At 47.0% G+C, this 26282-nt stretch overlaps 1 protein-coding gene across 2 annotated transcripts in view; it reads right to left on the bottom strand.

Moving 5' to 3' along the window:
* Positions 1-26282, bottom strand: part of ADAM12 (ADAM metallopeptidase domain 12) — a 320214-nt gene that overhangs the window by 54071 nt on the left and 239861 nt on the right. For both annotated transcript variants that reach the window (XM_084751157.1, XM_084751158.1), the window contains exons 9-11: positions 21283-21452; positions 18469-18553; positions 14359-14507 (exon numbers count right to left, since the gene is read on the bottom strand). In XM_084751157.1, the coding sequence (XP_084607283.1) occupies positions 14359-14507; positions 18469-18553; positions 21283-21452 (404 nt within the window). The remainder of the gene's footprint in view (positions 1-14358; positions 14508-18468; positions 18554-21282; positions 21453-26282) is intronic.

Genomic DNA, 26282 nt, shown 5'->3' with positions numbered 1-26282 from the left:
CAGCAGCTAATTGAACTGACATATAGCAATGGCAAAGTTGGGCAAAGCAATAAAAGTGGAGAAATACTCAGAAAAGAGGCCATTTCACAGGTTCCCGTCCCTAGGCACAAGAACACTTTAAAATAATTGTACCTGAGACCCAGAGAGGAGGAAAGCTGCCTTCAGTTCCATGCAGAGAATTTATCTCAGACACCACAGTGATCTCGCTGTGCTTCCTGCTCAGATCTGACCTCTTTTGTTAGACACATTGGCCCTTTTCTCTAATATTTAACTACCAAGGACACTTGGGGCAAACTTACCACACTGAATGCAAGATTAGACATAAAAAGAGAATGAAGTGGAAAGGTTGGTGATTTGTAGGAAAATAAAACCCACTACTTAAAAAAAAAAAACCCAAGAGGAAGCCGCTTAAGGCTTCCCATCGTATATATTCACAGTCATGACTTACTATCCAGCTGTCTCCGCACTGCCAAGGAAAACATGATTAGGGACGAGGCTTCCTTTGAGAAACCTGCAGTCAAGAAAGCCTTTTTCAGTTCGAGCCTATTGTGTGTTTAATGGCTGTAGACTGTGGGTGACTCAGACTAAGCCTGCTTATCCACCCTGACCGAGGTCAGGAGTTACCCCACTCTGTGAAAGCTCTTTGGGAACCATGAGGAGACAACCACTTTTCCAGTAAAAAATTAGGCCTCTGGGCCAAGCAGATGGGAGACGGCTAGACTCATGGGCTGCAGGGCGCCTGTGGCTCTGTTGTCTCCCTGGTCGTTTGGTCTAGTCTCCCAGAGCTGCAGAAGTGATGGAGGAGGAGGAAGGATGCATTCCAGGCCCCGAATGAGCATAGCTTGGATACTACACGATTGTGTGATAGAAAAAGCCAGCTTTGGGGAAATGGGGTGGGAGGCCATCCATGTTCATTGCTTTACATTGAGTGGAAGAAAAAAAAAAAACTAGAAGAAAACACAAGTAGCACCCTACATGATATAGGACTCCATTTGCTCAAGAATCATGGCCAACAGTTGACAAGTGGGAGCTCAAAAAACCAAAAAGCTTCTGTAAAAATGAAGGAACAGCTGGGCAAGGTGGCACACACCTGTAATGCCAGCACTAGGGGAGGCAGAGGCAGGCAGATCACTGTGAGTTCAAGGCCATCCTGGTCTACAAAGTGAGTCCAGGACATCCAAAGCAGCTACACAGAGAAACCCTGTCTCAAAAAAAAAAAAAAAAGTAAAGAAATAGTTAATTGAGTAAAGAGGAAGCCCATAGAATGGGAGAGAATCCTTGTTAGTTATACATATGACAGAGGATTAATATCTAAAATATAAAGATTTCAGAAAGCAAAGACTCAACACTGAAAAATCCTAAACCATTACAAAAAATGAGTTATAGACCAGAGCAAAGGGTTCTCAAAAGAAGAATATCTCAGGGAGTGTTCATTGTCCTTATCGATTAGGGGAAGACAAATCAAAACAACTTGAGATTTCATCTCACCCTAGTCAGATCAATAAAACAACCAGCAACAAATGCTGAAGAGAATGCAGTGAAAAGGGGGGAACTCTCATTTACTGTTGGTGAGACTGCAAACTCCACTCTGGAAATTAGTGTGGCAAATTCTCAAAAAACTAAAAATAAATCTACCATCTGACCCAGCTATACCACTCCTTGGCTTATGTTCAAAGGACTCAGCACCCTACTTCACAGACACTGGCTCAGCCACGTCCACTGCTGCTCTACTCATGGGAACACACAAAATGGCCCTCAGCCAACCACTGGAGAATGAAGATGCGGTTCACATACACTATGGGATACTAGTCGGATGTAAGAACAAAAATGAAATCATCATGGACTTGGCAGGTGAATGGGTGGAGCTACAAAAGATCGTATTGGGTGAAGTAACCCAGATCCAGAAAGACAAGGGTCACATGCTTTCTCTCATCTCTGGGTCCTAGCTCCAAGACTTCAGATGTGAGTATACAAAATGGAGTGACTGAAGAAACCAGGAAAGTAAAAGGAGATCGTGTGTGTGTGTGTGTGTGTGTGTGTGTGTGTGTGTGTGTAGTAATAGAGGGGGGAATAGCAGGAGATTTGAAAAAGAAAATGAGTAAAATAGGGGGGGAGGAAGGATGTCAATATAAAAGGAGGGAAGAGTGGTAAATAACACTGAGATGCCTGAGAACTCCATTTAGAAATCATATTAGTATTTACCTAAATTACATCCATGTAAATCTATGTTCATACACACACACATGTTTATATATAATTTAAATGAAATTATACCACTTGGGCTGTCAAAGCTCAATTGCTATAGACTAACAGAATCTCCAATACCAGGCCTAGGAACCTTCCTTTCAAGAGGTTGGTCAGGGTAGTCCAAGAGACTCTCCAAACAATATGGTCTTCTGCCGTTGCCTTTGGTTGCCTCCCAGAGGTCGAATGTAAGCTCCTACTGTTGAAGATACCATGCACTTCAGACCCCCAGTCCTGCTTTGGATGTAAGGCATGGAGGACTCAAGCTGGATCTGACTTCAAAGCCTCCTCCCTAAAGATTAGTTTTCATAGTAGTAGAAGATGCTTTGCCCTTTGCAAAGGAGGGAGGCAACAATGGTCTACTCAGCTGCGATGCCCACAAACTACAACCATGAGCAGCGGGATAACCCCGAGGCTGCAATGGTGGTGCTCACGGCTCTCTGATTGGATTTAAGGCCTGTTCAACAAGGGCAGTGCTGGTCTTGGAAACCTAGCCAACTCTCTGGGGGCTAGTGAGGTCATGCATCTTGGAGGGCAACCCACAACTACCACTTTATTAAACCAGCATACAATTCCTAGCTGCATTCTAAATGTTTGCCCTCACAGCCACAGATGAGTGTAGCTCTCACCTCTCATCAAAGGCATTTCTTCTGCAACAGATGGGGACGATGACTAGTCAAAAAGCGGAGAACAAGGGATTGCGGGGTTCCCAGACCCACTTAATATGTCTCCAATACAACTCCTGCACCTAAAGATCAAAGGGGCATTTCAGAAGAGGGAGAAGAAAGGGTGTAAGAGCCAAAGGATCAGAGAATCATCTCTGAGATTGTGTCTTCTAGACGTGAGAGGGAGGCTACTAAGCCCATGATACCTCAATAATATGGCTGCCTACATAACACCCGAACAAGATTGACACCAACCAACACACTAACGGAAGGGGAAATCTCAAAAGGAGCCACCTCTGGACAAGGACCTATGGGCAACTAAGGAATGCTGACAGTGGGAAAACAATTAGTCTTCCCTATTTTTAAAGTCTTCCCACGGAAGACACACACTCACTCTCTCTCTCTCTCTCTCTCTCTCTCTCTCTCTCTCTCTCTCTCTCTATCTATCTAATCTATCTATCTATCTATCTATCTATCTATCTATCTATCTACTATCTGCCTACCTACCTATCTATATCTCTCACTCAATGCCCCCCCTAAAAACCCCAACACCTACTACAACCAAACGCCAAACTCACGTTTCTTCAGAGAGGAAATGACGTCACAATACAGAGCTACCCAACAGCTTTTGGAAACTAGGTTGCTGGGAGCTTCCCACCGACTTCTCATTTGCAGACTGAGATGGAAGCCACAACAGAGTAGATTTGGCATGTCCTCTCTCTGGGGGTGTGGCATGGAGGAGGTGTGGATGAAGCAAACAGGGTGGGGATGTCTGGGTACCTGTCTGTCAGTGCTACCTTGAGCCTCAGTTTTACATGTATAAAGTAGGCCTCATCACCTCCCACTCTAAGGGCGAGGACAATCGAGCTTCAACCAAACTCCACAAAGTTTTGGGGTAACCTCACGGCATCCTGAGATGCTGAGTCCTTTTAGGGAAAGATGTCTGTGACTGCCTTGCTCATTCTCAGAGCTTCAGAGATAGGGCAGAATCGATCTTAACTATAGCCAGAATGCAGCAACTTCGTAAAGCTGCAAAGCCAAATGAGGAAGGGTCACACACTGTGCCTCAATGTATTCCATCCCTGGCCAAAAGCCCATCATACTACAGGTTGTGTGAAAGTGGTCCATGTGATCTCCATGCCTGGAAAAAAGATGGAACACTTGGTTCTGCAGAGGAAACAAGAAAAAAACAAAACAAAACAAAACAAAACAACAACAACAACAACAACAAAACCAGAAGCATAACCAACCAGCCAGCCAGCCAGCCAACCCATCCCAGACCAGCCACATAACCATGCTGTTCAGAAGGCAGCTGCCAGCCTCACCTTGTTTCTGATTCCCATGAAGCTTTCCCTACATTTTCTCTAAGGCCCATCTGCCAGGAGCATGATCCTGAAGTGCTCCGAGCTGGGTGGTGCTGGTGCACGCCTTTAATCCCAGCACTTGGGAGGCAGAAGCAGGCAGATCTCTGTGAGTTAGAAGCCAGCCTGGTTTACAAAGCGAGTCTAGGATAGTCAAGGCTACACAGAGAAACCCTGTCTCATCTAAAAAAATCAACCTCCCCCCCAAAAAAAGGAACAGTTCAGTCCTTTGCAATGTGGAGCCTGTCCTGTGCTGTCCTCATGGAAGTGCCAGCTTCGCATTCATTCCAGCTTCTCTTTTCAGATCAAGGACAGATCCTCCCACAGTGACGACAAAGTACAAGAGCTCACAGCTAGGGTAGACTTAGTTCAGTCAGTTTTTAAACCCCAGATTCCAGGGTGGTTCTCAGAAAAGCCTTCAGGCCCTTTTACAACTGCACCTCTGCATCAAGCCTTTTCATCTCCAGCCACAGAACTCGCATGAAACCAAGTGGGCCCCTGGGTTGAGCTGGCTGGCGATGTTGGCACCTCTAGGCGCATGGCCTCGCCTTCATCAGTCTGCTAGGATTGCCATGCAGTTTACTGGGGTCACCGTGGTTCAGGGGCTGCCTCCTCACACTTAAGGGGCTTAGAAGTGCTGACAGCTCTCAGCATTTGCTTAGTAAACCTCTTCCCCCTTGACACTTTGTATCATGGTGGCTTTTCAGCTGAGGAAACTGGAGTTCCTCGAGGTGAGGAGCCTTACTGGGACTGCAGTGGTGCAGAGCTGGGACTAAATGCAGAGTTTTTTGTTTTAACAGAACCCCCCCCCCCTTTTTCATTCTCTAGGCCTAGGGGGACTGTCAGGACCTTCTCCCAACCCCAGCTACAAGCCATAAGGCAACCTCAGACACAACCTGGCACAAGGGGCCATGTAGGGGTACGGGTGACATGCAGGAATGCTTTGTAGTACCCAGGAGCCAGAGAAATAAAGGTGAGTCCTGGGGTCCTTGAAGCACTTGCCTGAAGGTCTTTGGTGTGATGTAGAACAAGAGGGTCAGCACACCTGAGTTCAAGTGTGGGCGAGCACGCCCCCATCCAAACTAGGTGGTGAGCCATTCTGTCCCTAATTACCTTCCCTCGGGGCAGCCTGGTCACTCCAGATCAGGGGAGACACGGACCAAACCTATTCTGTCACCCTGTGCTGTGTGGGCTCGACCTCATGAACACTGCCTCGGAAGGATGGACTGGACCTCAGTGAAGATAAGGGTAGCCGCATCTTTATATTCTTGCAAGAACAGCAGTGACCACCTCAGAACTGATTCTGGTCCAGTGGGCCTGCCAGATGGGCTACAGGAAGCCAAGGAAGATGCAGGCTGTGGAGAAGGCTCCAGAATGTCCCTCCCTCCGGCAGGACACGGCTGTGGTTAATAGAAGCACCTGCGACACAGAAAGGACCCGTCTGCCAAACATTATTGGTCATGGGCTGGACGTGTGAACTTTGACCGCTGCTCCTCCTCTCTGGAACCCAGTTAAAGTGCGAGTCCAATTCCCCAGGAATTTGAATAAAGAGATAGTAACTGAGCTGTGGTGAGTTGAGACACGCACAGAAGATTGCTGGGTGCTGCCACTGCGGGTTTCTCGCGTCTGCACTGAGTAGATGCTTCCTCCAGAAGCAAAGTCATGAAAGCTGAGTGAGAACCCACACACAGGCAGGGACCCCTGCCCTCGGTTGGTTCTGCAGAGGCCCTGTGTCAGACGAGCTGCTCAGTGTTTGGTTAGATTGAAAGGCCACTGCTTGTGGGGCTCTCCAGGGCTGGGTGCTGACAGATATAAACAAGTGCTTAATGTGGGATGGTTTATATGCCTCATGTGACAGGCCCGTTTCTGCTGCTGTAGCAGATGCACCTGCACGCACCATGCTTCTAACGGGAAAGGTGCTTTACATCAGACCCACTGAGTAAAAAGCAGCAGTCACAGCCGAGAACTCTGAACCCCAGCTGTGGCAGAAGTCAGCACACATCCTGGCCTGGCCCCGCTGGGAGGCTCTTGCAGGGTTTACCACCAGGGGATACAGGAATGGTTGAGAGACTCTCCCTTTCATTCCCCAAGTCCCAGGAGCTGGAGGCTCCAAAGTTCACTGGCACCGGGTGAAGGGCAAAGGACTGGGCCTGGAGCCAGGAGCTTGGGCTGTGTCCTCCCTGACCCGAAGTCTTCTCATTTGTCAGAGGGAGATGAGTGTGTTTGTGTTCTCAGGGCTGTGACAGCAACGTGAGAAAGACACCTGAGTTCTTTGTACACTGGAGTGAGGCCTAGTGGGGTGATGGGAGCTTCTGTTCATAGCCCTTGACCTATTAGTGCGTACTTTTTTTTTTTTTAACATGTCTCCAGGAACAGCCCCACAGGGAAGACCCCACCTTTGCAAAGCAAAATTCTCTCATCTTGCTTTCCATGGACTGCACACAGAACGGTAACAGGCTTGGCCTTCTCGTTCTGTGTGTTTACTCAGCTCCTACTTTTAGTTTGTTTTAAAGATTTTCTATTGATTATATTGAGTCTCTTCTTGTAAGCAATTGTAATCCCACTGTATAAAAATACGGTGCATACAAAAAAAAAATGTACAAATGCTAGATTTGATAAAGCAATGATGATCATACAATTTTCCTTCTACATCTTTAGTCATTAAAATATGGAACAAATGACTGTGTTGTAATTACCACTGATTCATCCATCTAGCTGTCCCGTCTGTCTACTCATCCATCACCCATCCACCGTCCGACCCATCAATCTAACTATCTATTCTTTCCCCTCTCCACCCAACCACCCACCAATCTCCAACCCACTCGTCTTTCCCCCATCAATCCATCTGCCTGTGCATCCAGCCACTCACCCATTCATCTATCTACTCAGCCATCCACCCCCACAGCTGCCCACCCACCACCTCCCTGCTCACCCACCCATCTATCTATTTATATTCATTCCCTTACCCCCGATTCATCCAGCTACGTAGAATGCATCTATCAATCCACCCTGCCCCCCTTTCACCCGGACTTGTTGGTTCTAGTGCATGCTGGGCGCTGTTCTCAGTGCTGATGATTCAGCAATGGATACATCAAGTATGGAGCAGAACATGCTTCCTTCTGGAGAGCGTAGTTGCAAAGAGGACCAGAGGTTACCTTTGCCTTCATGTAAAAGCCTCTGTGCCACTTTCTAGGAAGAGGAAGAAGCCACGTGGGAGGGGCTGGGGTCAGGGAGAACTTCAGCTGTAGTGTCTTCACACATAACATGCTGGATGAAAGAGGCTATGACAGGCAAGGGTTCTCTGCTGCAGTGACGTAATTCGTAGGAGCTTTGCAGACCTAACCAGCTTTAAAATGGTGCCGTCTTTGGCCTCCCAGAAGTTGTACAGGAATGCTGCTTAGAGATGAAGTCCAAATATGGCTATGGCTACTTTCATGTGACAAAAATATTAGGGGGTGACTCAGCTTTAGATCCCTGGGCTTCAGCTCGGATGATTCAGAAACTTGGTGGCTTGTTGGGCTTCTGAGGGTCAGTTCCCCCTAGTTTTAAAGTAGATACACTTGTGTCCTCTTCACTGACCCAGGACAGCACAAGTGGCCTCCACTGAGGCAGATGGCACACTTCCTGTGTCATTTCCCCTGGACTGTATACTCAAGGAGCAATGCGTATGAAGTGTCAAGCTTGAGAGAAGAGGACAATTCTGCTCTGTTCTGGGACCACTATTATAAAGTATTTGAAGTTGCCGACAACCCTTTTTATTTTCCAGTAAGCTGTATCTGCTTACCCAGGGAGTAAATAAGAGCATGCTGTACACTAATGAGGTCTTCCCACCCGGTGTATCCTCCTGCCAGGCCAGTTTTCCCTAAGCTAAAGTCAGGATGTAGCTGACTCGAGGATGCTGGCTGGATAATTAAGCTGATTTGAACCAGTCATATTTCATCTTCCCAGAGCCCTCCTTTTGTCACTGAGGCTCTCCATTTTTTTCTTTTCCTTGGATAAAGATTTCCATCATTTATCCCAACACTTTGAGAAAAATGACCAAGATTTAAAAAAAAAAAAAAAGCTTTTCACTGAGAGCTGCCCCCGCAAGGCCCTTGTCATCCTCAAATGAGATGATTCAGAGAGCTAAGTGCCTTCAACCCCATCTTCCCCAAATCCCTCCGTGTCAGAGTGTTCTGTGATCTTACACAGCTGCTCAGAGTTCACAAGGGGGTAGGTTCTGATGGGGTGCGTGTTCTGTGTCGATGACTCCTGGGCTCTGGTACTCCTTATCAGCCTCTGGGAGCTTTCCCAGGAAACCAGCACTCATTCCACCCCCTTGACACACATTTTTTCAGGCAAATCCTTTCAAAGAGAAATTCCATAGCATGGGATGCGCTGGAGATGCTCAGGGAGGGGATCGCCTTGCTTCTGCGCAATCCCTGGAAAGCTCTCACTCTGGCTTTTGCTTGCATAGCATGGGATGCGCTGAAGATGCTCAGGGAGGGGACAGCCTCACTTCTGCTCAATCCCACCCCTCTCTCTCTATATATATAGATGGCTCTCACTCTGGCCTTTGCCCCCAGATGCAAACTCAGAGCTCACCTCCTTCCAACTTTGGCTCTGTGTTCATAGGGGTTGAATTGTTGGTCATGTTTGGGAAGATCTGAACTGCGGAGCCATGGTCGAGTTTGAAGATTTCACCTTACCTCTCAGAGCAGTGGTTCTCAACCCCATGGTTCGTGACCCCCACAGGGGTCACATATCAGATAACCTGCACACCAGATATTCACATTACCATTCAGAAGAGTAGCAAAATTAAAGTGGTGAAGTAACAACAAAATAAGTTTATGGTTGGGGGTCACCACAACATGAGGAATTGTATTTAAAGGGTTGCAGTACTAGGAAGAGTGAGAACCACAAGTGCCTACAGATGGATGCTATGGTACCCAGGCCTGCTTAGATAGAATACATAAGATGCTCAGAGGTAAGGGTCCCCCCCCCATACCCACAGAACCTTCTGTCAGAACTCTGCCTGTTTCACCTTGTCACCTCCATATTTCTTATCTGTCTCCCCACTACAATGAATGCTAATTCTCTGAAATCAAGCCAGAGTACATGTGCATATGCGATTGTATACTTGTATGAGCGTGTATGCATGTGTGTGTGTGTGTGTGTGTGTGTGTGTGTGTGTGTGTGTGTGTGTTGGACTACACTAGGTGTTTTCCTCAAACACTCTCCAACTTAATTTACAGTTATCTTTCCCTGAACCTGAGTTGGCTGATTGGCTAGACTAGTGGGCTAGCAAGCACAAGGAATCCCTCTGCACTAGGGTTACAAGTGCCAGACACTGTGCTCAGCTTTGTAAGAGGGCACCGGGGACCTAAGCTCACCCAGCATAGGATTGCAGGCCCCAGCCCTGTGCTCAGCTTTAGAACTGGGTGCTGGGGACCCGAGCTGGGGTTCCTTCATGCTTGTGCAGCAGATACTTTATTGGCTGAGCCATCTCTCCAGCTCTCTATTGCTTGTTAATAATCAGCATATAGTAATTATAAATCATAGCTTTCATCATGACATTTTCCTTCCCTTCCTTCCATATTTCCTTCTGTCTTTCCTTCTTTCCTTCTTTTTTTTGAGACAGTGTCTCTGTATAGCTCTGGCTGTCCTGGGACTCACTATGTAGCAAGGCTGGCCTTGAACTCAGAGATCCCCCTGCCTCTGTCTCCCAAGTGCTGGTGGTATCAAAGGTGTGCACCACCACTGCTTACGTCATTATGACATTTTTGTATGTGTACATATTTTGATCATATTTACCCCCTTTATCCTTTACCTCTTGTACTTCTACCATTCCCCTTTCCCCTTCCCAAATAGCCTCGCTTGTACCCTCACGGTTGTTTGTTGGTTTTTGTTGGTTGGTTTTTGTGAGCTAGTGAGTTTCTTTGGTTAGCTTATGGCCGCATGGGCAGAGGTTTATTGATAGCAAGGACATCTTACCGGTAGATACACCCTCATGAAAATGCCTTTTCTCCTTTCATTGACCCCATTAACTACTCAGGTAAATCCTCAGGGAGGGTGAGGCCTATGCGCCTCTCCTCTCTCTATGTGCAGGATGTTGCTGGGCCCCTCCCTTTCGCAGATATGGTGAAGGCAATCACAACTCTGCTGAGTTCAAGAGTGAAACAGTCTCGGCATGCTCAGAAGTCAGCGTTCTTTACCATTCCCCAGCCTCCTCCTGCTCTTTCAGTTCTTTCTGCTTCTTATTCACTGGTGTTCTCTGAGCCTCGGAGGCACTGATGTACATGCCCCATTTATAGCTGAGCATTGAATAGTCACTTATTCTCGGCGCTTTGACCAGGTATGAGACTTCAATTTACAGGAGAGTTGTTGGCTGTTTTTCTCATCTGTTTCTACCATAATAATACAAATCCTCCCCCCCCCCCCCCCCCCCGGCTCAGCATCTCCATCACTTTGGGCTTTTGTGATTAATTCACCCATTTGCTTAGGAAGTTGCTTTCCCTCTGAGAAATTAAAAACGCCACTCTCGGCACAGAAGTGTGGGGTCATAATAGGAACCAAACAGATATGAGTCTGTCCTATAACGGGTGTGTAGCCACCATCCACCCAACAGCACGATGTATGGCCAATTCCAATGCATTCCTCCCAGACAGTCTAAGTGCCCAGTTCTCAATAATACAATTTCTGCAAAAATTAGAGGAACCAGTTGTAGCTGGTCTTTGCTACTTTGGGGGTTCTTCTTCTTCCCAACTTTTACCCCCGCCCCACTACCATTTCACCATCTAATACTAGATCGTAGAGAAACAAGGATAGAGGGGAGAGGGGAACTAGGAAAAAAAAATCCATGAATCTAATTTCTTCTTGTTTCTTCTTGGGCCATGCCTACCAACAAAGCACAACCAACCTGCCTAAATGACCACCCAACCACCAACTCACCTATGGGGGCTCTAGCACTTATGGACCTTCTGAAAACTTCCCCAGAATTCCAAACACAATACAATCACAGAAATGATCTGCAGCTGGCAAAATGGTGCTTCTGCCAGAGCACGAGGGAAACCATAGCTGCTGTGGATGGCCTGAAGGGGCCGCACATCCCCACACCTGGGGATTAAAACGAACCCAAAATTCCAGAATTCATCAGCATGTCACTACAACCAGTGACTCTGTAAGTGTAAACCCCAGCCTTTCCCCAAGGTAACTGATGATCACGCTAACTCTAAAAGTGTTCTTACCATCCCTCCTGTTCTTATTGCTGTGAACGCAGCACACTCAACCCAGGAAGACCGAAAGCTGCAAGGAGCCCTTTAATGGATGGACGCTGCTGAGTTGAACTCCCACACAAACCTCCAGACACCACATACGCCAAAGACTAATTTCCAAGGCAGGTCTCGTATGCTTAGTCTCCAGAGACATAAAACGCATGCACTCACGGGCTCCTGGTAATTAATGAGACAAGCCATAGGGAAACTCCCCCTAGCTGCTGCTGCCGTGTGCAGGGAAACCAGGCACCCTGGTTTGCACAGGGCTCTGCTCTGCACTTGTATTTGCAGCCCTTCCAGTCCTGTTTGTCAGGGGTGAGGGTTCAAGATTTTAGAGTTATGTTATAGGAATACTGTGTTAAAGGAAAACCAAGTTCTCTACAGGACACGTTCGCCCTTTTGTCCACTTCTGGTATTTGTTTCTTTTTTATTCTGAGCCCTTACTATCTCTTTCTGAGTTTCCTTCAGGCTCAGACTTCAATTAGGCAACATTTTTGATACTAACTGCCCATCGGTTGATCATCAGGGAGGAAGAAGCCAGAGTTTAAAATTAGCCAGAGCAACCCAAGTCCTTTTAGCTCAGTGGGAATTCTGACAAAGGTTCAATTTCTGTGCTCGCTGTCCCTGTGTGCTAAATGATACTAACACTCCTTTGTCTTTGGAGAGTGATTTATAATTTATAGAGGCACATGATCTCATCCAATCCACTTCCCCTCCTCTCCCAGGGACCCCATGAGGCAAGGGGACCACCACTATGAGATAATGCTGGAGCAGCCTGGGAAATTCCTCCATGGGTGATGGATGATGGGGGTTTGTCTGGGCCCCCCTGGCTCTCTTCTCACTATGGGCTTTTGTGATTAATTCTCCCACTTGCTTAGGAAGTTGCTTTCCATCTGAGAAAATTAAAAACACCACTCTCTGGACAGGGATGTGGGATCATAAATGAGAACCAAATAGTAAAAGATTTACACAAAAATACAAGCTCAGCAAAAGAGAAAACTCTGACATTGCTAATAAGGAATAAATCAAATAGGGGCTATTAGCAAGCCCCTGGTGTGTGGGGAAGCTTTTGAAATGTTTTGCTGAGCTCTTAACAATGTCATTTCTACCTGAGGGGTTCAGATACCTCTAGGGTAATTTGCCTTGCACTGTTCAGCACTGCTATGGACACCTGCCAGAGAAGAGAGAGAGAGAGAGAGAGAGAGAGAGAGAGAGAGAGAGAGAGAGAGAGAGAGAGAGAGCTCACACAAAAAACCCCCAAGAGTGCTAGAGAGCAAGCCTGCAGATGTCTCTCATCTTTAGGGCTGTAGGGTCTTCCTCGGCTGAGTTCCTCAAACAGTGCGTCCTATTCAAGAGGGTAAGTGGGAGGCAGAAAAGACGTACAGATGGATCTATGCATTTTGCTAACAAGGCTCATAAACGCCCAGGGCTGGCTCCTCTGCCTGTGTACACAGAGCAATTGGGTCATAAGAACAATCAGGCCAGAACTGAGATGACATGATGTCATCTATAAAGTTCACACTCGAGAACCGCACGACCAAGTTGTAAAAATGAAGCTACGAAAGAAATATCTCGTCATGCTTTAAGTGGGTGTACGATTTTGCATTGAGCCAAATCCGCCTTTATTTTAGGTTGCATGTAGCCTGTGGGCCAAGGGTGGGCCATGCCTGAAACTCCCTGGCAGTGTTGCTTCAAACTGTTCTCACTTTCAGTCAGGCCCTTGGTTTCTGTTATCACTAAGCAAGGCCTCAGTGACTTCACTGAATTGTGCCGAAGGCAGAACCGCGAATGAAAAGGCTGCCCCTGCAGGTTTTGAGGACCAATGAGGGTGACTCAAGGTAGCAGTAAGTTGCTGTGAAGGGCACTGTCACTGGCATGAGGGGACAATGCTTTGAAATGGGCTGTGTGGCCATTATTGGTGTCCTACAAACCATGTGGTAGGGAGCACCCCCCTACATGCTGGTTGGGAAGGCAAGACCACGTCCTTCAACCGTCCTCCCCTCGCCTGGGACTTAGAGCTCACAGGCAGGTGTCCTCCCTCACATAGTGCTTTCTCCTTGCCAGCGAGGCTTCACGGAGCCCAGTTGTTGGGTCATTCAGTCAACACTTTTTGCTCCTAGTGTCATAAACTCAGCAAACTTAGGCAGCAGGCCTGGCTGGGGATACTCCACAACAGAAGTGTCTACATGGCCTTGGGTTTTACTATAAGGGACATGCACCATACATAGTGTGTGCCTTTCTTTTCTGAACTTGCCTAAGTCAGCCCTCCACTCCAGTTTGGAACAGGCTGTTGGAGTCGAGACAGGTCATCTGCATCTCGAATCTCCTCTGGTGGCATCTGTGTCCGCCTCATTCGAGGGCTTCAACAGTGGGATTAGAAAGTCATTTCCTTCAAACTCCTAAGGTCTGGTGACACCGTAACCTACCCCCTATCCAAGCAGAGGTGGAGGGCACCTTTGACCTAGAGTGCTGCAGGAGGAGACCTTCTGCGACACATGATGCATTTCAATTCTGAAAGCACGCTCAAATCACAAACGTGGGCTTAGATTGTAAGGCACTTTGTGGTTTTCTAAATAAGAGCACCCATCCCCACTGCTTTCCCAGGGAAGAGGCCAGCCCCTGTGCTCTGTGGTGTTGAGGCTGGCTGTCCGTGACTCCCCACGGACACAAACCACTCCTGCTACTTGCGCACAAATTTCCTTCGGGAGATGTCTGTGGATTCTTCAATCAGAAAACCAGGGAGGGAGGCTCTTTCTTCTTTGGCTGAGACGTCTATCAGTACACACTTCAGGCTGTGCACAACTAACTTTCGGGCCGCTGGAGGCCGGCACTTACCCAGTGGAAGGGTTCATGATGCAGCCCCCTTTCTCCGCAGCCATTCTGCAGCTGCAGCCCCTCTCCAGGGTGTCATGGTTCATCCCGAAGTTGTGGCCCAGCTCATGTGCCAAGGTCACGGCAGCTCCAAGGGGGCTGTCTGAATGGTCCTCGGAGAGAACATGAAAGCACAGTTTTACAGTTCACATCTGCTTGGCCTTTTCTTGCTCGTCTTCTTCTCATTCACACTTGTTTAACTGGATTCCCCCAAAAAGGTCCAGTATAGAGCCTTGCTATCGACTCTGAGCAAGGGAACTAATTTGGCCTATTTAATTAAACCCATTTGTGGGTTCTGCTGAGGTCTGTCTCATCATAACTGAGGATTCTTTGTGCATTGCCCCTCTGTAAAACACCATTGAGACAAAAAAAAAAAAAAAAAAAAAAAAGAAAGAAAGAAAAAAAAAAAGGTCATTCCTACTGATAGAAAGTAAAGGCTGCCTGATCAAGAAGATGCTGAATGAAAGCTGTTTTCAAATCAACCCTAAACAGCTGGATGTAACCCTGTCTGGTAGGGGAGGATTCTGGGAAAGTTCTTGACACCTCTCAATAACAGTTGGTCATGCTGGCTGAATTAAGACTGCAGTTCAGTTTTGTCTCAGTCTTGCTGGCCTTCTAAGTTGACCTTGGACTTGGACAGAGGGGTCCCGAGTCTCTGATGGAGCTGTTGGAATTCACATTAACCTCTTGCTGTTAACAAGCATGGCTGGCTACCTCTAGCTTAGTTGAATCCTTGGATAGCTTGGCTGAAGCAGACCCTCAAATATAACTAAGGGTACAGTGACGTAACTTAATCTGAGATGTGATTTATAGATGTTCTGCTAGCGAATGGAGTTTTGGAAAAGGTGTTCATACCTTGGGGCAAATGAGTATCTTGCTTGAATTTTGGTTTGTGTCACCCAGGAAAGAGATAATAGGTTTTTCCAAAAACATGTGCAAGAGAGCATATGATACTATGTTTTAGAAAAACCCTCTGTCTACCTGAGGACTCTGGGTAAAGGTGTGTTTCCGTGAGAGCCGTCAGGACAGCAAGGTAAAGGGCAGAGCTGTCAGTAGCCTTATTGTCTAGGATAAAATAGTGTATCTAAGAAGCAAGTTGTTCTTAGGATAGATGGAATTTCTGATAAATTATTTCATTTACATTTCACAGTTTCCTGTTGTAGAAACATTACAGATTTCACGTTTCAGGAAATCAACCCTTAATAAGGTGCCTTGGTGAGTGGATGCTGCCACTGTCACATGCAGAGGGCTGAAGTTTGTTAGTATGCTTGGCACAAGACTCAAGGAACTTGTTCCTCAAGAGTACTTAGCTGTTGCTCTTCTGTCCATGCTCTGTAGCATCAGTCTTATTTTCAGTTGTTTGAGTGGCTCTACCTCACGCATAAATGATTTTATAGAATCTTTCTTAAGGACTACCGATAAACCCTTTGTATCTGTTTACAAGTAGGAAGAAAACACCTCGTGCTATGCCCATATCAAGAGGGTTTTGTTCGTTTGTTTGTTTTTTCATTTTTAAGTTAGTTAGATACAAAGGCATGGCTTTAAGTTACTAAAAATTAACAGTTGCCTTATCTTAAAACAATGGAAAATGGTCTTAGAAATCATGTTTTTAGCTCTATAAAGGTTCCCTCTTCTTGTCAATACTTCTTTTCTCTGTATTGAGGCTCCTTGGGTGTTGTGATGGTCACTCCTATTACGCATGACTCCAACTTTAGGATGCAGTAGCAGAAAGCGCCTGTGGATGGTTTAGGTCTGGGCAAGATACTGATTCCGTTGCCTCATGAATCCTACAGAAGTTAAATGTACTGTATGTTGGCACTTCCCTCCTATGTGATATTTCTTTGTGGGATAAAAATGGTATGTGTAGAGATATTACTTTCCATCTAATTGGTAAAGCCAATTTATTTTTAAAAACTATGTTTAAAATTATGTATGTATATGACTGTGTCTGTGGGTGGGTTTGCCCACGTGAGTGCAGGGGCCATGGGGCCCCCAAGAGGGCATTAGGTCCCTTGTAGATGGAGTTGGGGGTGGTCAGGAGCTGCCTGACTTAGGTATTGAAAACCAAACCCATGTCCTCTGGAAGAGCAGCGCTATGAGCTATTTTTTTCTTTTTAACCGCCCCCCCCCCCCACCGCCCAACAAGACAGGATTTCTCTGTGTAGCCTTGGCTGTTCTGGACTTGCTTTGTAGACCAGGCTGGTCTTGAATTCATAGAGACCCACCTGCCTTTGGGTCTGACTTGACTCTCAAGGGCACGGCATGTAAGTTGCATCTATTTTGCATCTTACTTTAACATATTTAAAACAGTTTTTCCTGCATGATTTCAAAGAGGGGCTCTTGGTAATTATGGTTATAGAAGCAGAGCAAGGGGTATGAGCTGACAAGTTCTTTACCCTGTCACGTGGGGCATATGGGGCTTCAACATGTGCAGGGGTAGGACCCACTTTGCTTATGAAGAATTCCATTTTGGCTCCTGAACACATATGTGCCCGTTTTAAGTGGCAAAGTCAGTAGCGACTAACCATAGCACCATGAAACTGAAAATTACTCCCTCTTAAAACTTTACAATCTGTCCTATGAAAACATAGCTGTGATCTGACTTGAAATTAACCTGGCACCAGCAAAACCCAAACTTTCCAGTGCCTTCCACGGTGGAGATCACCGGCAGGGCTTCTTCCATGTTCAAAGGAAACCTGAGAGGAGCCGGTTCAAGCCAGCAAGCCAGCCAGTGGGTGCAGGCCCTCCGCATTGCCTGCCCACGCCATGCATCCTTGCATAAATTACCTACCACTGCTCCTGGACCGGAGGAAAATGTTTATGTACCGTCAGTAGAAAGATTAGATTAGGCAGTATGCAGAGAAAATAGCATTCAGCAAAATGTAACTGTTTCCACCCTTTGCTACAACAGAACTCTCACAGACACGTATGAAGGGCAGGGAGGGAGTCGTGGCTTCTTGGGAGGGCCAGAGTGTGTTTGTTTAACAGAGATGGAGAGACGAGAGATGGGCTCCGAGGATACTCCCTGTCTGAGAGCTGGTACTATGGTGCGCGCTAGCTTCTCAAGGGACATTCCAGTATAAGAATCCCTTTTAACTCTTGTGGCCCCTATTTGACCACTTCCCCTTGGTGGGGAGGCCTGGTGGCACTCAGAGGAAGGGGAAGCAGGCTACCAGGATGAGACCTGATAGGCTGTGATCATATGGTGGGGGAGGAGGTCCCTTTCTGTCACAGGTCTAGGCGAGGGGAATAGGGTGAAAAAGGGGACGGGGGAACAGGAAGATACAAGTGAGGATGCACAATTGGGATGCAACCTGAATAAATTATTTTTAAAAATTAAAAAAAAAAAAGAATCCCTTCTAGAACATTTGGAAGGGCTGGAGTGGGAGGGAGCCCCCCTCCAACCTCCACTTTGGACAGCAGTTCCTTCCATTAAACTCGTAAGAAATCTCAAACATGCTTCTTGTTGTGTTTCCTTTTACAAACATATATAGCCCCGTATATGACAAAGTTACCCCTGTAAAGCAATAAACCTAGGCCTCTGCCTTCCAAGAATAAGGTTACGATAAAGACAAATTGTACTCCAGCCAGAAGGTATGGAAAGCATTTGCAATGGTACGTAGTGAAAAACCTCAAACTTCTGACTGCTGGGCGCAGCGGCAGAACCATCAAAAAATCACTTGAGCGGCAACATTTGTTGAGACCACAGTCTATCCACCCCCCTTGTCCCCAAAACGAATAACAAAACAAAATGGAGCACAGAGGGCAACCCCCACGTCCTGGCTTATGCCAACACCAGGTAACATCCCTGGCTTGAGATACTTTGACCAATAGTCCCAGGTGAGATATTTCTCCACAGAAAGGGCTATTCTTCAATGCCTGTCTTCCCCGTGTCTTCTAAACTATCCCTCACATGTGGCAAAAGAAATCATAAATATAGGTGGGTTAAAAGTTAGGGGTAAATCTAGAAAGCACCACTGGGAAGGAGCTAACAGCCTGAGATCTGACAGGTATGGGGATTTCCTAGAGGGACCAGTAAGCAGGGAAGACATCTCCTGGACATCTTTGGCTTACCATGACCACTCCTCCAGACTGCTCTGCAGTGCACATGCTCATGATGGGCGCCATGCCGATGGTGGTTCCTTGGAAGTAAACCCCACTAAAAACCAAAAGGAAGAGCCTCCTTTAGTCTCACGCATTACCGATGCATTTCCCAACACTGCACATCTTGTTAGGCCGTCCTGCACAGAATATTCAAGGATGCAGGGCCCCATGAGGGAGTAGTATTCTCATGATTTTTATCTTTTTTTTTTTCATTACACATTTACTTTTCCAGTTGCAAGATGGCCCCATAAGTTTTGTAGAGTTTTGCTGTCCAGACTCAGACAGCGGCCAGGCCCAGGCGTTACTTTGTATTTATAAGTTGCAGTCTGCCCGCTTCCTGTAAAGAGCTGTTCTTTTGAAACCATGCCTGCTGGTGGAAAGGCTGAGAAGTCGCTGGGAATCACTGTTTGCTAAAGGAAGTACAGGAGACAGCTCAGGAGATTTTCTATTGTAGCTGGGGTTTGCTTTCCTGTGTAACTCATCTTCCAGACACGAACTCCTTCAAAGTGTTCTGCCAGTACGGCTTCTGAGACTGCGATCGTCAGAAAAGCAGCCACTCCTCCAGAGCCAGTGTGTAGCAAGGAAGCACCCACAAAGCCTTGGCACCAGGCAGAAAGCTTGTGGAAGGGAACTCTGCGGCTTCCATGTAGGCGTTCTCCTTTCTGGAATCTCAACCTGATCATGAATCTAATCACACTAACCAACCATTTCAAGCAAGTGTGTCTATTAGTCTCAGCCTCATGCATTAAAATTTTAATGCTGTATTTGTTGGACTCCTAAAAATAATCAAGTGACTTAGTCATGTTTTGTTGACCATGAGCTGACACAGACAATGCAGTTAGAGTTTGAAAAGTTCAAATACGGGGCTGGGGGGATGGCTAAATGGTTAAGAGCTGGCTGATTTTTCAGAGGACCTGGATTCAATTCCCAGCACCCAGATAGCAGTTCACACTGTCTGTTCCTCTAGTCCAGGAGATTCGACTTCCTCTTCTGGCCCCTGTGGGCATCAGGCACATGTGGTGCATAGACATACATGCAGGCAAACACCCATACATGTAAATAAAACAAAACTTAGATATTTTCACAACGATTAGTTGGACAGAGGTTACAAGTATATAAAATCACTGTTCCTTCCTTGCATTTCTTTTTTCTTCTTTAGTTTTCTTTTTCTTTTGTTATTTTCTTCATTTCCTTCTTTTGTCAATTATCTGTCTATCTATGGTACTAGAGCCATGCCTTGCTATCCATGGGGATTAAACTCAGAATCCTCTGAGGGCACCACAGCTCGAAGATACTCAATTCCCGGCATAAAATGGCATTGTGTTTGCATAGAACCTATGTGTTCATATAACCCAGTCTCTTGATTACTTGTCCTTAATGCGATGTAAGTTGTCAGTCAGCCATTATACTGAATTGTTCAGAGACGACAGGGATGAAGGTCTGCGCACGCTCAGTAAAAATACAATTTTTTCTCTGAACATTTCTGATTTGAGGCTGGTTAGATCCACAGGTATGGAGAACTCAGGTGTGGGGGACTGAGTGTACACTCACATGCACAGCAGTAGTCTCTTCACTCAGCCTTTGTGTTTACAGCTGCTCATATACACAAACCATACGAACAGTTACAACTATACATACAAGTAAATTAAGGAGGTTAAAGAAGATGTTAACTCATTTCCAGATGTTTAGGTTGGGCAGATTCCTTTAGCTGGGGTGTGGGGTGCGGGGTGGGGGAAACAAAAACAAAACATTCCAACTCAAAGCACATGAGATGCACTTTTAATAGTGCAGGACTGGCCAGTGCCTAAAGTGGGAAGCAGCGGAACACATCTGCAGGGGACCCTGGAGAGATGGCCAGAGTAAAGGAGCAGGGACCGCCGACAGACTGAGAGTGGACGGAGACACGTCCTAAAGGGAACACGAGGCAGAACTATCTCGCTCCCTTCTCATAAATGTTCAACAAGCTAGATCTGACCCCCTGTGTCTGAAGGGCCGCTTTGGTAATTTGAGTTACATGAGAACAAACGAATTATAGTATAAAGTGCCTAAAGATTAAAATAAACATGTGCCATTTCTGAAAACATCTGCTTCCTATGGATTCAGGCTAATATAGGGACATTCTTTTCATTTGAATGCGAAGGTGCCTGGAGTCACTCACCATATGCAGCTGGACAGTCATACCTCCCCCATCTTTTCACATCTCCCCAGCAGTTGCTACTCTAACGCTTTCTCTCAGCAGACAGGTACTTCTCAGAGCACGAACATTTAATATCAGTCATTGGTATATTCACAGCACCTACCTGGGTCCCAGCAGGGGCCCAATGAGTGCTAATTGGAGGAGGAACACATGGCCAGGATGACACTCAGTGGCCTGGAAAGCCAGAGAGAACTTCTCCAACAGAGGAGAAAGTCCCTGGTGTTTCCCCAGGTACCTGACAATCTTCGCTCATGCCTTGCTCTCTGATCTTGCAAAAACACAGATCCCCTTCCCCCTACTAATGATAGGCGACATGAGGCAATCTTATTATGACTAAGACCAAAAAATTAGCATAAAGGAAAATAGCCAGTTATGGGGGGAAAAACGGAAATGAGAGTCCTGCAGGGGGACAGGAGACTTCCCAATGGGTCTCTGATGCCAGGTAGAGATGTGCTTGACCCCCGATGGAGGCTGGGAAGCCCCTTGCAGGACTCAGTGTGCCGCGTAGACAGATGTGGCTTGGCAAGCCAAGGAAAGTATGTGTAGGCAGGCCTGCTTCTTTAGTAGAGGAAGACAGCATGTCTCACCTGATAAGCTGAGCATTGTCGTGGGATTTGCGAGGTAGAAGCTTGATCTTTCTCCAGTCTAGAAACTCATGGAGACTGGTGAATGGGTCCTGGCTTATGGAGCATTTGTCGATGTCGTTCCACACCTCCACCCCCACCAGCACGATCCGGATGTTCAGTGGTCTGTAAAACTAAGAGAACGAGCATGCTTGGAGGATCACATTATCAGGAATTTAGAAAGAAAATTGGAGCTGATTTCACTGTTTGAAGTCCATTGTTGTAAGCCAGGAAAGCCCCTCTCTGTACACCTTCGTTGCCATGGCAACAGAATTTAAGAACTAGTCTTAGTACCTGATGCAAAGTGAAAGGTTAGCTGAACTCACGAATGTTGGCCAATTTGATGCTAAAGGCATCAAGCCATTTCTCCCTATCTGCCTGTATGTGCCTGGTAGGGAGCATTTTAAGTGACTTGGCATGACTTAACTGTGGGTGCAGAGCACGTTACCATTTAATACACTGGTAGTTAATATCTACTGCAAGAAAAAACAAGGACTGGATGAAGATCATTCATACATGTCTGCCAATAATAATAATATTTTCATTTTAAGTACAGTGTTCTGTCTATGAGGTGCTGAAATAAAATCTGAATTTCCCAGCAAAGACTCAGCCTTTGCTGATGACATCATATTGCATCACCTATCAAGTTAGTTAGTTTAGTTCCTTTTGGCTTAACAGAAGCATTGGCAAAACCTTCTTCAGTAACTTTATAACCATATTTTCTTCACCATCTCAAAAAAAAAAACCCAAAAAAACTGAGATGGGAAAGTCTGTCACGTGGAGCTCTTCTCACAGGAGCTTGAGAGAGAAGGGTTCAAGCAGACCCAAAGTGAGTCTTCTCTTTCGTCCCTACATATAGGCAGTAATGGCCTCACCAAAGCCTCTGCCCACCCTCTGCACACGCCCCATGGGAGATAAGAAGGAAGATAACCCTTCTAGTTGTCAAAGGGTGGCTTGTCTCATCTGAGCCTAGAGAGGCAGTGTGAGAGACTAGCCAACATGGAATGTACATCAGCCCATCCCAGGGTTGATGCTGAAGGGCTTCTTGGCCCATGGTCCAGTCCACAAAGCATCTATGGAGCTAAGAACTGATATAGTTCCCATTTGTAGTCAAGATGGGTAGTCAAGAGGCTGGGAAGGGCCCTGCAAATTGCTCCAAATCCCCCTTGCTCCATGTGTAACAGCACACTGGTAGGAGAGATGGCTCTGTGAGCACAGCTAAGGGGGTAAGGACGCAAGTCACCTTGTTGTCTGTTACTTTATTTTGACACCAGTGACATGTAAGTCCACACACAACAAGAAAGTCCCCACCTTCTGAGCCCCTGGATACAGGAGGAGAAGAGCTGGGTTAGTGACCACGTTACAGCCATCCCTGGAGAGAAGCAGATCCGCTAGATTTCTAGGGTCATCTGGTCCAGCAAAGAACGAGAATCCCAGCAGCTCTGCATTTGGGAGCTCAGCACCATTCCAGTGTGGTGAGCCGGAGTGCAAGGAGCTCAGCACCATTCCAGTGTGGTGAGCCGGAGTGCAAGGAGCTCAGCACCATTCCAGTGTGGTGAGCTGGAGTGCAAGGAGCTCAGCACCATTCCAGTGTGGTGAGCCGGAATGCAAGGAGCTCAGCACCATTCCAGTGTGGTGAGCCGGAGTGCAAGGAGCTCAGCACCATTCCAGTGTGGTGAGCCGGAGTGCAAGGAGCTCAGCACCATTCCAGTGTGGTGAGCCGGAGTGCAAGGAGCTCAGCACCATTCCAGTGTGGTGAGCCGGAGTGCAAGGAGCTCAGCACCATTCCAGTGTGGTGAGCCAGAGTGCAAGGAGCTCCCAAAGGCTGCGTATGTGACCCTAGCCTCCCAGTCCCATGCAAGGCAGCCCATCCTTTCCCTTGTGTATCCCCAGGGTCACATGATGAGCACAGGATCAGCAGAAGAACTCGACAAACTCAGCCAGGGGCATGAATTATGTCACAGCCTATGCTGATTGCAGTGGTCCAAGCTGGGGTTACACAGATAACGGAGACCGTGTGAAATTAATACATTGACGAGACAATTACATAAGCAAAATGTTGTCCGAAGGTATGTTTTTAATCAAGACATCACAGGACTTTGGCCTATTGCAAACTCGCAGCCCGGGTTTCCTGGGAAAAGCGTACAGGATCATCCTGTATGATGCCTGTTCATGTCAGCGGCACCCTGCAAGACGACATCCCCAGCTGTGTCATATACAAAGGTCGCAACAATCTCAAAAGAAACGTTCAATGCCGATGTTTATGCCAGATTTCTAAGAGCTTCCCTGGGGCCAGAAAGATATCCCAAGTAGCTTTGGGGGTTTTCTTCTGAGAAATGGATCCCATTTGCCTTCCAGGAGTATTGAATAGAAACAGGAACTAAGGGTGTCCAGGCCTGGCTTATCATCTTTCTCAGCGCTAACTTAGCATCATGCCAACTAGGGACAGATATTAACACACACACACACACACACACACACACACACACACACACACACACACACAGATTCTATTTCTCTGTTTGCTCTCTCAAACCACATCCTAGCCCAGACTCCAGGCTTGGTCACCTCCTCTCTAAAGTTGGTGCTGTTGGTTAACTTCCATGTGATCTATGCCTACAGCAAGCCATTACTCACTGCCTGTTACCACCTTCTCTGAATGTTCTCCCTTGGTTTGCCCACAGGTCGCCTTGGTTCGCGTTAGTAAGTTTAATGAGCATAAGTACACCCCTGGCTTGATGTCAAGGTGCTTCCTAAGCCCTGGTTTAGTCCACAGAGCCATTCTGTGAGTTAGGAACTCTTACCTTTAGAGTCAAGGCACTGAGGCTTGGGCCGGCACACAGACAGGCTGACTCTGATGGCATGATTTGAAAAATTAAAACTGCCCCCCATATTGTGAGTCGGGCCTATGCAGGACAAATAGAGCCTGGCAGCTGCCTGCCTGCCTCAGGGACCCCAGAATATATGTAGACACAGTCAGAGACCCAGAGGAGCGATTCTCCTATGTATACAACAGCCGCAAATGTTTGCTGGCATTTCTTGCTGTGTTAAAGAACATGGCACAAGCAGAGAAAATAAAGACTAGGAGGGCCTCACCCTGGCTTATGTCCTCAGAGGTGGCCACAAGGCTTTAGGACACAGGGCATGCTATCATGTCCATGTTAACTGGATATAAATCCAGTTATCTGATAATGGTATCCCACTGGGCACCAGGGGGAAGTCCGGGGAATGCTGTGCTAGAGGGGTCAAAACTTTCCAGAAGGAATGGATTAGAGACGAAGGAGGTAGAATTCCCTAGGGTCCCGGGAGAGCTTGCATTCTTTAGGCAACTTGGGAGGAGGAAAAAGAGGGCGTGGTCACATGAGTAAAGACAGCTGAAGGAACTGAGAATGCATCAGAAGATGGCTACTGAGGCTTGCATCTGAAGTCATAGCTTCAGAAGGTTGGGTTGGAGTGATGGATTCAGGACACAACGTTCCAGCCCGCAGATGCTCTCTCTGCTGCTCCTGCTGCAATGTAATCACGACCCAGGAGGAATGCCCCAGGGTTTTTCCTAGAAGCAGGAACATCACACACACACACACACACACACACACACACACACACACACACACACACACACACATTCAGTTCCTGTTACCTGGGATTTCCTGACCCTCTTTAGGACCTCACCTTTGTCTCTAAGTCACCCCCCTCCCCCCCCCCCCATCAAAGTCTGGGGTTTTCTTGCTCTCCAAGCCAATACAGGTAAACGGTTATTAATTTAGAATGCCCAACCGAGCCAAGATGTCAGAAAATGAGGAAGTGGCCACTGAGACAGGCAATGAGGTCTGGGCTGAGACTGTCCCATGAGCGCAGTTGCAAAAATGGAAACTGGGAAATCTAATGTTGCCTGGAGCCAGCCGACACGTGTGGATACAGAGTTTGACTGTCCTCTCCAGGGACTCGAGGAGCTGGGGCTGTTGAAAGGTGAACAGGAATACCAGGCCTAAACATGTCTTCATGGTCAGCACACTGGCTCTGCCCTCCCTCCAGGCTGGCACACTTGACCGAGTCCACCAGGCCATCTAGAGGCATACTGTTCTTTAATGCCCATGACAAGCTCTTAACAGGCCCCACGTTTGCTCATTTTCAGTTTTGTGAACTGAAGCAAGGTTCTCAGGATGATATGTAAAGACTGGGAAAGGCAGAGGACCAGATGTACCACTTCCTATAACGAGGTTTCTGCAGTTTCTCTTATGTGTTAATGTAGCCCATCATTTCCTTCTACTTCTGAGGGCCAGGATGAGCAGGAGGGCTTTCAGAGGATGCTCTTACTCAATGAAGGCGGAGTGCTGGCCTGGCGCCTTATGTATCCATGTCTTTCACTCACTGACACTCTTGTCTCCTCTTTAGCTCACCCACTTTAAACTCTGCATGGATCTGTGTCAAGCCCCATGCCAGGCTGATCAGACCAGAGTAGCAAGGCTGAGATTTAGAGAACAGTATTTTAAACAGTAGTCACATAAAACAACAACAACAACAACAACAACAACAACAAAACACTGCAGGGAGTTCCGGTGCCCCAGCTTGATTTTTGACTCTGCTTTTCCATTTTGCACAGCTCACAGGTGGCCCGTGCCAGCCTCCATCTCACTATATGGGTGAGGGTGACGTTGGGCTTATGATCTCCTGCCTCTACCTCCCAAGGGCTAGAATTCCAGGCAAGCTCCACCATGGCCAGTTTATATAGTGCCAGGGGTGGGACTCAGTGTTTCACGCGCGGAAGGTGAGCACTTTACCTACAGCCTTAGTCCCTGTGACCCAGCTTTAACTCCTGTGCTATGCTTGACTTATTTCCCAGGATCCGTACTTCATTCCTCCTTCCCAAAAGACTGGCTCCCTAACCAGGATTCTCCTTCATCCCTCCACCTTAGGATACACAGAGTTACTACTGAAACATGTTTTAAAAACCATGTGCTACT

This window comes from Acomys minous (assembly GCF_964271855.1).
Source record: "Acomys minous genome assembly, chromosome: 2".
Taxonomy (NCBI): domain Eukaryota; kingdom Metazoa; phylum Chordata; class Mammalia; order Rodentia; family Muridae; genus Acomys; species Acomys minous.
Note: the sequence above shows the minus strand (reverse complement) of the source record. Positions and strands in the feature narration are given on the sequence as shown.